At 52.1% G+C, this 12,525-nt stretch overlaps 2 protein-coding genes across 4 annotated transcripts in view; one reads left to right on the top strand and one right to left on the bottom strand.

The window, feature by feature from the left end:
* FSD1 (fibronectin type III and SPRY domain containing 1) overlaps positions 1-2,448 on the top strand; it is a 14,346-nt gene extending 11,898 nt beyond the window's left edge. Inside the window, exons 11-13 of one of the 2 annotated variants that reach the window (XM_003788755.1) lie at positions 1,598-1,849; positions 1,962-2,050; positions 2,145-2,448. In XM_003788755.1, coding sequence (XP_003788803.1) covers positions 1,598-1,849; positions 1,962-2,050; positions 2,145-2,255 — 452 coding nt within the window. In that variant the 3' untranslated portion in view covers positions 2,256-2,448. The remainder of the gene's footprint in view (positions 1-1,597; positions 1,850-1,961; positions 2,051-2,144) is intronic. The other variant, XM_023512603.1, reaches the window with a different exon arrangement.
* A 798-nt stretch (positions 2,449-3,246) lies between these two features.
* The window catches only part of STAP2 (signal transducing adaptor family member 2), an 11,106-nt gene continuing 1,827 nt past the window's right edge, over positions 3,247-12,525 (bottom strand). Inside the window, exons 2-13 of one of the 2 annotated variants that reach the window (XM_003788877.2) lie at positions 10,850-10,921; positions 10,567-10,689; positions 9,611-9,667; positions 8,036-8,136; positions 7,099-7,233; positions 6,365-6,434; positions 6,177-6,279; positions 5,988-6,053; positions 4,731-4,901; positions 4,552-4,644; positions 3,973-4,047; positions 3,247-3,393 (exon numbers count right to left, since the gene is read on the bottom strand). In XM_003788877.2, the coding sequence (XP_003788925.1) occupies positions 3,329-3,393; positions 3,973-4,047; positions 4,552-4,644; positions 4,731-4,901; positions 5,988-6,053; positions 6,177-6,279; positions 6,365-6,434; positions 7,099-7,233; positions 8,036-8,136; positions 9,611-9,667; positions 10,567-10,689; positions 10,850-10,921 (1,131 nt within the window). In that variant the 3' untranslated portion in view covers positions 3,247-3,328. Of the gene's footprint in view, positions 3,394-3,932; positions 4,048-4,551; positions 4,645-4,730; positions 4,902-5,987; positions 6,054-6,176; positions 6,280-6,364; positions 6,435-7,098; positions 7,234-8,035; positions 8,137-9,610; positions 9,668-10,566; positions 10,690-10,849; positions 10,922-12,525 lie in introns of both variants that reach the window. The other variant, XM_023512604.1, reaches the window with a different exon arrangement.

A 12,525-nucleotide genomic window follows, 5' to 3' on the forward strand; every position in this document is an offset into this window, starting at 1 on the left:
AAAAAAAAAAAAAAAAAAAAAGAAGCTGTCTTAGGGGGAATAGCTGAGGGGGAACCAATATGGATCTGGGGCCTGGGGAGGATCTCAGGGATTAGCTGAGGTCTGGAGAGCATCTGGACTCTCAGGGGTACTAAAACCAAAGAGTATCACAACTCAAGAGGGCATCTGGAGAGAGTAATTAAGGATTAAGGACTATCTGGGCTCTAGGAGAAGCTTAGGCCTAGAGAGTAATGAGCTTATAGAATACTTAGGGGAACTGCAGGCCTCAAGAGTAGCTGAGACATGGGAGAATCTGCCCTTCACCAGGAATTGGGGTCTGGATAGAATCTGGATTCAGGGAGCAACAGAAAGGAGTTACTGAGGCCTGTGGAATATCTGGACTCTGCCAAACTGAGAATTAAAAGGACTATCTAGACTTGAGGAAGACTTGAGACTGATGGGAACACTATGAGTCTGCCAGGAGCAAGGGTTTGAGGATTATCTCATTTTGGGGAAGAACTAAGGGGGATCTTGACATGGGCAGGAACTAGAGGAAATTTCTTTTTTTTTTCACTATGCTACCCTCGGTGAAATGCCGTGGTGTCACAGCTCATAGCAACCTCCAAGTCTTGGGCTTAAGTGATTGTCTTGCCTCAGCCTCCCAAGTAGCTGGGACTACAGGTGCCTGCCACAGTGCCCGGATGCTTTTTTTTTTTTTTTGCAGTTTTTGGCCAGGGCTGGGTTTGAACCCACCACCTCCAGCATATGGGGCTGGCGCCCTACCCCTTTGAGCCACAGGCCCCGCCCCCCGGCTATTTTTTTGTTGCAGTTGTCATTGTTTAGCAGGCCTGGGCAGGGTTTGAACCCACTAGCCTCAGTGTATGTGGCCAGTGCCCTAACCACTGAGCTACAAGTAACAAGCCAAGAGGAAAAGTTTGTAAGGCCTAGAAGTGTCTGAAAAGAGTATCTTGGGCTTATAGAGAATACAGAAAGAGGCTCAGAGCCCATAGCACAGTGGTTACAGCGCTGTCCACATACACTGAGGTTGGCGGGTTCAAACCCAGCCCAACTAGCTAAACAACAATGACAACTGCTACAAAAAAATAGCCGGGCATTGGCTCGGCACCTGTGGCTCAAGCAGCTAAGGTGCCAGCCACATATACCTGAGCTGGTGGGCTCTAATCCAGCCTAGGCCCGCCAAACAACAATGACGGTAGCAACCAAAAAATAGCCAGGTATTGTGGCAGGCGCCTGTAGTCCCAGCTACTTGGGAGACAGAGGCAAGAGAATCTCTTGAGCTCAGCAGTTGGAGGTTGCTGTGAGCTGTGTGATGCCACGGCACTCTACCAAGAGCAATAAAGTGAGACTGTCTCTACAAAAACAAAAAGAATAACTGAGGCTTGCAGAGTTCCAGTCTTAGTGAGGCTCTACAGGGAGTTGTTAGAGCCTAGGGAATACTTAAGGCCTTAGGAGTATCTGGAGGGAATAGTTGGAGTCTAAGGAATTTCTGGGGAAAATAGTTGGGATATAGGGAGTATAGGGGGGGAAACTGTACCTTTGTTGAAGGGCATCAGAGATCTGGTTCAACCCAGTTCCCATTGCCTACCCTGCTCTACAGGGGACACACTAATTGATGGTGGGGAACATTACTGGGAGGTACGCTATGAGCCGGACAGCAAGGCGTTCGGTGTGGGGGTGGCCTACCGCAGCCTGGGCCGCTTCGAGCAGCTGGGCAAGACGGCCTCATCCTGGTGCCTGCATGTCAACAACTGGCTGCAGGTCAGCTTCACCGCCAAGCACGCCAACAAGGTCAAGGTGCTGGATGCCCCTGTGCCCGACTGCCTGGGAGTGCACTGTGACTTCCACCAAGGTGTGACCCCCAAACCCCAGGTGCCATCTCCAGCTGTCTCTGCCTAGTTCCCTCCCTTCATCCCCATCCTCCTTCTCACTGGTACCCACATTTCTCTACCTGCCAACCCCAGGCCTCCTGTCCTTCTACAATGCCCGCACCAAACAAGTGCTGCACACCTTCAAGGCCAAGTTCACACAACCATTGTTGCCTGCCTTCACGGTAAGCCCCCATCCATAGCCCAGAGATTGAAAGGGGTGGCTCTGGATGCTAGGGTTCAAGGCTGACCCTCCCTTCTGCCCCAACTCTTCCTCAGGTATGGTGTGGCAGCTTCCAGGTGACCACGGGCCTGCAAGTCCCCAGCTCTGTGCGTTGCCTACAGAAGCGGGGCAGTGCCACCAGCAGCTCCAACACCAGCCTCACCTAGACCACTGAGCACCCACCCAGCTGAAGTGTTTTGGGTGACTGCCACCAGGCCTTGGCTGCTTCAGCTGGGCATACTCCTCTTACTTGCTGCTTGGAGCCTTAACTCGTGATAGGGGGTCACCAAAAGGGAGTGGGCATGAGGCAGGCCCTCCTCCCCACCTCACCTCCCAATAAAGGTCAGACACTGGCCAAGCTGTGGTTCTGGTTCTTTGGGGATGGGTAGTCCTGCTGTGCTGCACTGGGACCTCAGTTTTGCCCACTGTTAAATGGGCTTCTCTCACAGGGTAAAGTGGTAGATTTTTGTTTGTTTGTTTTTTGAGACAGAGTCTCAAGCTGTCACTCTGGGTAGAGTGCCATGGCGTCACCTTGAGACAGATTCTCAAGCTGTCGCCCTGGGTAGAGTGCCATGGCGTCACAGATCACAGCAACCCAAACTCTTGGGTTTAAGCGATTCTCTTGCCTCAGCCTCCCAAGTAGCTGGAACTACAGGCACCTACTACAACACCTGGCTATGTTTTTTGTTGTTGCAGTTGTCATTGTTGTTTTAGCTGGCCCGGGCCAGGTTCAAACCTGCTAGCCTCCATGTAAGTGGCTGGCACCCTACCCACGACCTACAGGTGCCACCTGATTTTTTCTTTTTTTTTTTTTGAGACAGAGTCTCACTTTGTCACTTTTGGTATAGTGCCGTAGTGTCACAGTTCACAGCCAACTCAAACTCTTTGGCTTAAGTGATTCTCTTGCCTCAGCCTCCTGAGTAGCTGAGACTATAGGTGTCTGTCACAATTCCTGGCTATTTTTAGAGACAAAGTCTCACTCTAGCTCAGGCTGGTCTCAAACTGGTAAGCCTGCCTCAGCCTCCCAGAGTGCTGGGATCATGGACGTGAGCCACCACGGCCAGCCCACAGTAGGTAGATTTTGCTGAGCTGAGAATCACTGGATCCAACGGACCCCTCACTCATACCTCCCAAGCCAAAGCCAAACAAACATGTGCATGCTGGGGTCACTTGGGTTTTAATCCTGAGAGAAAGCAGCTGCCTGCTGTGTGGTGCCCCGAAACTGGCCCACTGGTCCAAGTCACTTCTCCAGTGCCAGCCGCCTCTGGAGCTTTTTCTGTAGCTCAGCCGTCACATCTGCCAGCCCTGGGGGGTCAGCACCTGAGGCTTAGCTGGGCCAGGAATCCCAGTCCATCCCCTGCCCTCCAACATCCACCCAGGACTAGCTACAGACTTTTTTTTTTTGAGACAGAGCCTCAAGCTGTCCCCCTGGGTAGAGTGCCGCGGCATTACAGCTCACAGCAACCTCCAACTCCTGGGCTCAAGTGAGTCTCCTGCCTCCGCCTCCCAAGTAGCTGGGACCACAGGCGCCCGCCACAACGCCCGGCCATTTTTTGGCTGCAGCCGTCATTGTTGTTTGGCGGGTCCGGGCTGGGGATTCGAACCCACCACCTTAGGTGTACGTGGCTGGCGCCTCAGCCGGTTGAGCTATAGGCGCCGAGCCTAGCTACAGACTTGGAGGGCGCCCTTGTGCAAAATTAAAATGTGCTCAAAAGCATTAGGAATTTTAGAGAAAAAAAAAAAAGAAAAAAAAGCATGAGGAATTTCAACACAGTGATGGCAGGGCATTAAATGGAAGGGTGCTTCCAAATGTGGAGCCCTGTGTGACTGCATGGGTAGCACACTTGGGAAACCTGTCCTGCATTGATCCCATGTACCTCATACCTGCTGTGGAGAAGAAAGGCTGAGCTGAGCTGGCTGCTGGCTTCCTTGTGGGGCCACGGTTCAGGACTTTAAATTCTGAAAAGGAAAGCAGATAAGGGCCAGGCTCAGTGGCTCACACTTGTAATCCTAGCACTTTGAGAGGCCAACCCTGGTGGATCGCTTGAGCTTAGGAGTTTGTGACCAGCCTGAGCAAGAATGAGACCCTGTCTCTAAAACTAGCCAGGCTTAAAAAAAAAATAAATAAAATAGCCAGGCGTTGTGGTGGGTGTTGGTAGTCCCAGCTACTCAGGAGGCTGAGGCAAGAGGATTGCTTGAGCCCAAGAATTTGAGGTTGCTGTGAGCTGTGATGCCACAGTATTTTACCAAGGATGACAAACTGAGACTCTGTCTCAAAAACAATAACAACAACAAAAAAGGGCGGTGCCTGTGGCTCAAGCAGTAGGGCGCTGGCCCCATATGCTGGAGGTGGTGGGTTCAAAACCCAGCCCTGGCCAAAAAAACAAAAAACTAAAGAAAGCCGATGAGTGAAGGCCACCTCACCATCAGATAGGAGAGGGATTGGGGAGGAGGGACCCTTACCTGGCTTTGGTGCAGTAGGTGGTTTTGGAAGCTTTGCTTGAACTTTTGCCAACTTCTTGGGCTTTGGGATAACCAGCCAACTAGGGGAAGACACTGTGAGGACAAAGGTCGCATGTCACATCCAGCCCTTAGCTTGATCCCTGTACCCCTAGCTCTCAGCAGCCCTGTCCCCAACTCACCTTCCTGGTTCTCATAGTCAGCAGTTGGGGCATCTCCAATGGGGGTCACATAGTTCTCCTCCTGGTTTAGTAGTGTGGGCAGGGGAGGTAATGGAGGCAGCTTGTCCTGGCTGGACATAGGCATGGATGCAGGAAGTGGCAGTTTGGGGCCACTTGTAGGGAATGCAGGACCTGATGGGGAAAGGTGTTCACTGTCTGGGCCCATGTGGCACAGGGACACCTCAGGGTAAGTCTGTATGCATACCTGGATATGTGCATGTGCCCATTTATGAGTCTGTATTTATGTCTCTCTACAGCACAAACATGTATACTGTTTTGAATTTGCATAAGTTAAATATGGGCCCAAGGTTTGTATACAGAATACTAATTTCGTATATATGCGCATGACAGGTCCATACTTGAGTCCTTGTCTAGATCAGTGTGTTAAGTTTATGCAGCTATGAAAGTCCGATTTTGGGCTTGGTGCCCATAGCACAGTGGTTACAGCACCTGCCACATACACCAAAATTGGCGGGTTTGAACCCAGCCCAGGCCAGCTAACAACAACGACAACTGCAACAAAAAATAAGCGGGTGTTGTGGTGGGTGCCTGTAGTTCCAACTACGTGGGAGGCTGAGGCAAGAGAATGGCTTAAAGCCCAAGAGTTGGAGGTTGCTGTGAGCTGTGTGATGCCACAGCACTCTACCGAGGGCAACATAGTGAGACTGTCTCAAAAAAAAAAAAAAAATAGAAAGTAATTCTGATTTTGTGCTTGTGAGTGGTGGTATCTGCATTTGTGTACTGTGATTGTGGCTTGAAATAGGCATATTTACGCTACATAGTGTGTGTATCATGACTAGAGTTGCAGGCATGTATATTTAAATACGTGTGGAGTTATAGTGTTTACACAGGTGTATGCAAGAGGACACAGTTCACTGAGCGTTAAAACCCCTGGGGACCTGTGCAAACACCCCCTCTTCCAGGAAGCCTTCTCCTGGTCTGTACTCCCCTCTCCCCAATTCTAGACACCTGCCACCCAGGTTTCTTCCTCAATGCAGGTTCAGCCTCACAGGGATGAGTTTGTGTCCAGTTCTGCCATCTCACACCCCAAACTGGGGGTCCCCTCAAAAACTAGGTCTGGGTAATTTTTGTGTCTTGCAACTCTGCATACAAGACTGGGCGTACACGGTGCCTCCAAGACGGTGGCTGAGGGAGTGTGGCTGAATGTGGGTCCTCCTTCACTCCCTGTCTGCCCCTGCCACAAGGAGGGGGCGTCACCTGGGCACAGGGCAGGCGGCGCCACCCACACACTCTCGCCGTTCTCTTTATCCGCTTCCACGTAGCCTGGAACAGAGAGGGTGGCCTGGAGGTGGTGTGGCGGCCAGGAGCTGGCCCATGGGTGTCCCTGACCGGGAGGGAGGAGGAGGTTCGTGGACTGGGCCCCGAGATCCTCGAAGCAGCACATACTTAGCACCTTCTCATAGTCTTCATCCAGTAAGAAGGGCACGAGCGCCTTCTTGGTGTATGTCACAAAATAGTTGACCACCGCGTCCAGTGAGGTGCAGGAGAACTGAGAGCGGATGGGGAGCACCGTCAGGGCTGCTGGGACAGGGACGCGGACCCTGACAGTCCAGGTTCCCAGGCTCAACACTCACCGGCTCCTCCACATCGATCACGTACTTGGGGCCCTCTCGCTTCACCTTGTAGTGCCGGACCACGTGAGTCCTGCACGGGAATTGGGCAAAGGAGTGGCTCCACTCGGGCTCCCGCACCGCCCCCAGCAACAGCCCTTGTCCTGGTTTTGCTCTCAGGGAATACCTGCCCCTCACGCCACCTCCTTCCTGGCCTCGCCTCTACCTCTGGACTTTGCGCAAGGAGAAGTTAAAGTCGAGCTCTGACTCCGCCCCCAGAATGGCTCCGCCTCTGGAGCCTGATGCAAGGGGGCCTTGCCTTGACTCCACATTCAGGGCCTGCCTCAGCCCAAAGGGCTCATTCCCACCCCTGTTGACTTCGTCCCTGTTCCAGAAGCCCAGACCCGATTCCAGCGTACCTGACGATCCAGAGAAGACGGCCCTAACTCAAGGGTCTCACTCCGCCTATAGTGTCCAGGCCTCAGCCTCAGTACCTTACCCTTTCCCCATAGGAGTCTGCAACCTTGCCTAGGCTCTACCTTCGCTCCCAGAAATTGATCCATCCCTGGGGCAGGGCCATCTCTAGGATCACACCGCTCAGGAGCTTTGGCCCCGCCCCCAGAACGCCTGGGTTCAGCTCTGACCCCGCCTCCAGGCATCTCCCCAACCCACTTTTGGTGATAGCTCCGCCCCTGCCTCTAACCACGTCCCGGCACCGCACCTCCTCCCACCCGGGTTGCCAAGCCTAGTGTGCGCACCCATTGAGCAACTGCCGTGTAGTGACCGACACTCCGTCAGTGCTGTCCCCACTGGGCCGAAGCAGCAGGTTTCCGCACTCGGGGTAGCGCTCCAGGAGCAGTTGTGCCTCCAGCCGGCTCACCTTTAGGAAGCACCTGGGGCAGGACCCACCCTGAGGACCAAGCCTCGCTCTTCTGCACGTAACCCGGACCCTCACCCGTCACTAAACCCTAGGTCCAGTCCCGGGGGACCCCCCCGCTGCTCCCAGGCCCCGGCCCCCGGAGTGCAGTCCTAGCCCCTCCTTCTAGGCACCCGGTACTGTTCCCGTAGACTTAGGCCCCGCCCCAGGAGATACAGCCCCACTTCTAGGCACCTAGTCTGGTTCCCGGAGGCCTAGCTCTATCCCACTAGGTCCAGGCCCGGGAGAACCTGCCCTTCTCTCCAGGCCCAGGCCCCGCCCCCGGAGTCCCAGCCTGATGTCGTTATCCCAGGTCCAGGTCGGGAAGCTGGACTATGTCTTTTAGGCAACTGGACCCTCCACTGTTGAACCTGTCTTGCCTTCCAAACAGCTACCTACACCTTTCCCTGCAAGCCCTGCCCCTCTTCCTACGCATCAAGAACCAACCAGAAAAACATGCCCCGCCCCCGTCTGAGACCCCGCCTCTGCAGTGCCAGTCCAACCCATAACCCCGCCTCCAAATACCACCACCCCACCCCATCCCCGGCTCTCCATATATAACTACACTCCCAGAGACCCTTCCGCTCATAACCCCGCACCTCCTGGCCGTTTAGACCTTCCCTCAGAGACTCTACCCGGTCTCCGAGCCTGTATCTTAAAGGCCTAACTCAGGCTAGTACTCACCCCAAGACAACCCAAGGAGACCCGGCTCACAGCCCACCCTCAGCCACACCTCCTGTCTCCATCCAGCAGCTCTTCAGGCCAGGCGGGGCACTCACGTGGGTATCTCGAGCGCGCGGCGCACCTCTTCTTTGGCCAAGGCTTCAGCCATCATGTACAAGTGTCCGGGGAGGAGGGTCAGATTAGACGGGACACGGAGCTGAGGGGCGAACAAGTGACAGAGACCGCACCGGCTGTCGGGGAGCAGCAAACCAGGTTGGCCAGAGAGAGGAGCCACGAAGGGAAGGCAAAGAGGGCTTTGAGAAAATGCAGAGACTTGAAAAAGAGGAGTTGGATGATGGCGGGAGGGACAGAGCAGATGCTAGAATCTACGGTCTTAAACTCTGCAGTCTGAAGGGGACTGGCAGGTCTCACACTCAATGGCCTGCAGGGGCCAGGCAGGAAACAAAGGAGTGAAAGGGAAATCGGGAATATAGACTAAAATGCCTGGTTTTTATTATTTTTTATTATTTTTATTTTTTTGAGACAGTCTTAAGCTGTTGCCCTGGGTAGAGTGCTGTGGTGTCACAGCTCACAGCAACCTCAAACTCTTGGGCCATTCCCTTGCCTTAGCCTCCCAAGTAGCTGGGACCACAGGTGCCCACCACAACACCTGGCTATTTTTGTTGTTGTTGTTGTTGGGGTGGCACCTGTGGCTCAAAAGGGTAAGGCTCTGGCTCCATATGCCAGAGTTGGTGGGTTCAAACCCAGCCCTGGCCAAAAAAAAAAAGACATTAAAAAAATGTTGTTGTTATTGTTGGAGTTGTCATTGTTTTAGTTGGCCCAGGTCGGTTTGAACCCCCCAGCCTCGGTGTATGTGGCCCGGTACCCTACCCACTGAGCTACAGGCGCCACCCATTAAATGCCTGGTTTTTAAATGATAGCAACTAGTTTAAAAAAATCTAGCACTTGGCTTGGTGCCTGTGGCTCAAGTGGCTAAGGCACCAGCCACATACACCTAAGGTGGCGGGTTGGAATCCAGCCCAGGCCCACCAAAACAAAAATGATGGCTGCAAACAAAAAATAGCTGGACATTGTGGCGGGAGCTTGTGGTCCCAGCCAACTGGGAGGCTGAGGCAGGAGACTCGCTTGAGCCCAGGAGTTAGAGGTTGGTGTGAGCTGTGATGCCACAGCACTCTACCCAGGGGGACAGCTTGAGGCTCTGTCTCAAAAAAAAAAAAAAATCTAGCACTCTATTTGCAAAACAACAGATATTTATGGGGTACAATTGGCCCTCTGTCACCAGTTTGAAGTGTACTATGCTTAAGAGAATGAAGAAAGAAAAGAAAGGGTTTTTTCTTTTGAGGAAGAGTCACTCCTTTACCCTTGGTAGAGTGCGCGTTGTCACAGCTCCCTGCAACCTCAAACTCTTGGGCTCAAGTGATCCTCTTGCCTCCTGCATAGCTAGGATGACAAGCATTTGCCACTATGCCCGGCTAGTTTTTTCTATTTTTGGTAGAGACAGGGTCAAGCTCTTGCTCAGGTTGCTCTCAAACTCCTGAGTTCAATCCACCAGACTAGGGCTCCCAGAGTGCAAGGATTACAGGCCTGAGCCATCCCACTCAGCCAAGAAAAAGGATTTCTGAGGAGGTTTGCTGGGAAATGAAGAGGGAAGAGAGGGCAACTACTCTTACCTCCACCACCATCAAGATGAAGCCTTTCCACAACTCTCGAGACTCCCGACTCTCTACCTATGGAAGGAAGGAAAGAAAGAATCCATGTCAATGATGGTCATTCTACTCATGCAAAATGGGGCTGGGGAATTATAGGCCCTAGTATTTTGTTTGTTTGTTTGTTTGTTTTTAGACAGAGTCTCACTTTGTCACCCTCAGTAGAGTGCAGTGGTGTCACAGCTCACAGCAACCTCAAACTCTTGGGCTCAAGGAATCCCCTTGCCTCAGCCTCTGGAGTAGCTGGGACTATAGGTGCCCACCACAATGCCCGGCTATTTTTAGAGACAGGTCTCACTCTGGCTCAGGCTGGTCTCCAACCTGTGAGCTCAGGCAATCCACCCGCCTTGGCCTCCCAGAGTGCTAGGATTACAGGCGTGAACCACTGCTTCCGGCCCTGTAGGCCCTGTTTTGAAGGTCCAGTGAGTTAGCTCAGGTTAATTTAGCACAGTGTCTGAATATAAGTCTGCAATAATGTGGGGTATTATTTTTAATGTGATATAATCACATTAGTGTGACTATATTGTATTTGAAAAACATAGATCACATAACTCTAATGCTCTAACTGTCCTATTGCTCAAAGCCCAAGTCCTCACCCATGGCTCATCATGCCCTGTATGACCTGCCCCATCTCCTCACTAACCTCTCCTCCTTCCTCTTTTCCCTCTTCACTCTGCTCCAGCTACAGGGCCTCTTTTCTGTGCCTCCAACATGCCATGTATGGTCATGCCTCAGAGCCTTTGCATGGACTGTGCCCTCTGCTGATGAGCTCTCACAGAAATCTGAGGCCCAGAAAGATTAAGTGAGTGCCCAACGTCACCAGCACTGTAGAAGTGTCTGTGTGACTCCACATTAGTCTGTGTTAATGGTGAACACAATGGTGAGGGAGCATTCCCCACAAGCCCCACAAAGGGACCTACCTTGAACTTGATCTCCTGGTTCCAGAGGACCAGGCTGAAGTGGGTTCCAGGATCACATGAGCTTCCACTGGGAGCCTCATCCCTGAGCTTCACAAATGCCCCCAGATTTAATTTCTCCACATGCTGGGATGCAGAGATAGGGGGGGTCTAAGCACCAGGCCCATGGCTACTCAGGCCCCCTAGATGATGTGGCCTCTGCCCTGGCTACACCATCCACAATCTCTGCTTGGTCCCTGGAGTCAAAGAAAGGATGAAGATCTTGAGCCTCCATTCCCATCCTTACCTGGCAGTCCCGATTGCTATTGTAGAAATAGATGTTGAGACCCTGGAGGCCTGCCCAGAACTTCTGGTAATTCTGGGGACCAAGAATAGAAAGAGAGAAGGAGATGAAATGGAAAAGCTGAGGACCTCCAATATACTTGGTTCTGCCACAAGGCCTTTGCACTGGCTGTTCCACTCTGCCCCGCTCTTCGCCCAGATCTTCACACAGCTGCCTTAATTACCTGCTTTGGGATTCATATCAAATGTTGCATGTTTAGGAAGGCCTTACCCACAGATAGCCCAGCTTCTGGGTATCTGTTTTCCTCTGAAAAGGACCAAAGGGAACCATGATGGGATGGGGGACCAGAGCAGTCCCCTAATTGATGGATGTGAGGGATCTAGAAGTAATTAGAACTAATTAGCTTTATGGTGTTCTGTCCACCCACCTATCCATGTACCTATCCATCTATAACTCATCCACCCATCATCCATCCATCCAACATTCACCTTTTCATCCATTCATCTGTCCACCCATCCATTCATCATCCATGCATCCACCATCTGCCCATGGTGGCAGATGATCCATCTAGCCACCTACTCTTCTATCTGTCCATCCAATCATTCAGCCATCAACCCATGCATCCCTTTGCCCATCCATCATCATCCATAAATCCATCTACCTACCCTAACCATTTAGCCATCCATCTGTTCATCTATAATTACCTACACAGACACATACAAGCATTTCATTAAGTTTACTGAGGGTCTACTATGTGCCAGCCCTGCTCCAGGCACTGGGAACAGAGAATAATTAAAGTCAGTATGATTAGTTTATCATGTACCAGCACTGTGCTGCTGGGCAAGTCATTTGAATTCTATGTGCCTCTATTTCCCCAGCTATAAAACAGTGATAATAATGGTACCCAGTTTATAGGCTCTTGTGAGAATTATGTGGGTTAATACATGTAGAACACCAGGGCTTCTATGATCAGATCCCAAACATGCTGTGACTGTAGCCCTAATGTACCTATTTCACAGAAGAGAAAACTGAGGCTCAAAGATGCAGAGTCACTTGCATAAGACCTGGGAGTTGCAGTGGGGATTTGAACCTGGGTCTCCTGAACTTGGGGACCCATGATCTTTCTGAACAACTGTGATCCTCTGCCTCCAGAGGATGATGTGTTGGTTGGGGAGGTTTTGGACTCATGGAGGCACAGGGAAAGGCCACTCCAAGTGGAGGGAACCCCAGTGGCAGAGGCAAAGAGGTGGCAGGGAGAAGCAGGGAGTGGGTGGTTTGGGTTGTATTAGAAAATGAATATAGGGCCTAGAGCAGTGGCTCACATCTGTAATGTAGCAAGCACTCTGGGAGGCTAAGGCAGGAGGATGGCTTGAAGGCAGGAGTTTGAGGCTATCGTGAGCTACGATGACACCACTGCACTTTAGTCTAGGCATAAGAGTGAGACTCTATCTTAGAACAAAGAAACAAAAAAGGAAAGGAATAAAAAGAAAACTGGGGCTCAGCGCCTGTGGCTCAAGCGGCTAAGGCGCTGGCCACATACACCTAAGGTGGCGGGTTCGAATCCCCAGCCCGGGCCCGCCAAACAACAATGATGGCTACAACCAAAAAATGGCCAGGCGTTGTGGCGGGCGCCTGTGGTCCCAGCTACTTGGGAGGCTGAGGCAGGAGACTCGCTTGAG

Source organism: Otolemur garnettii, unplaced genomic scaffold, assembly GCF_000181295.1.
Source record: "Otolemur garnettii isolate 467f Iridium unplaced genomic scaffold, OtoGar3 scaffold00029, whole genome shotgun sequence".
NCBI lineage: Eukaryota > Metazoa > Chordata > Mammalia > Primates > Galagidae > Otolemur > Otolemur garnettii.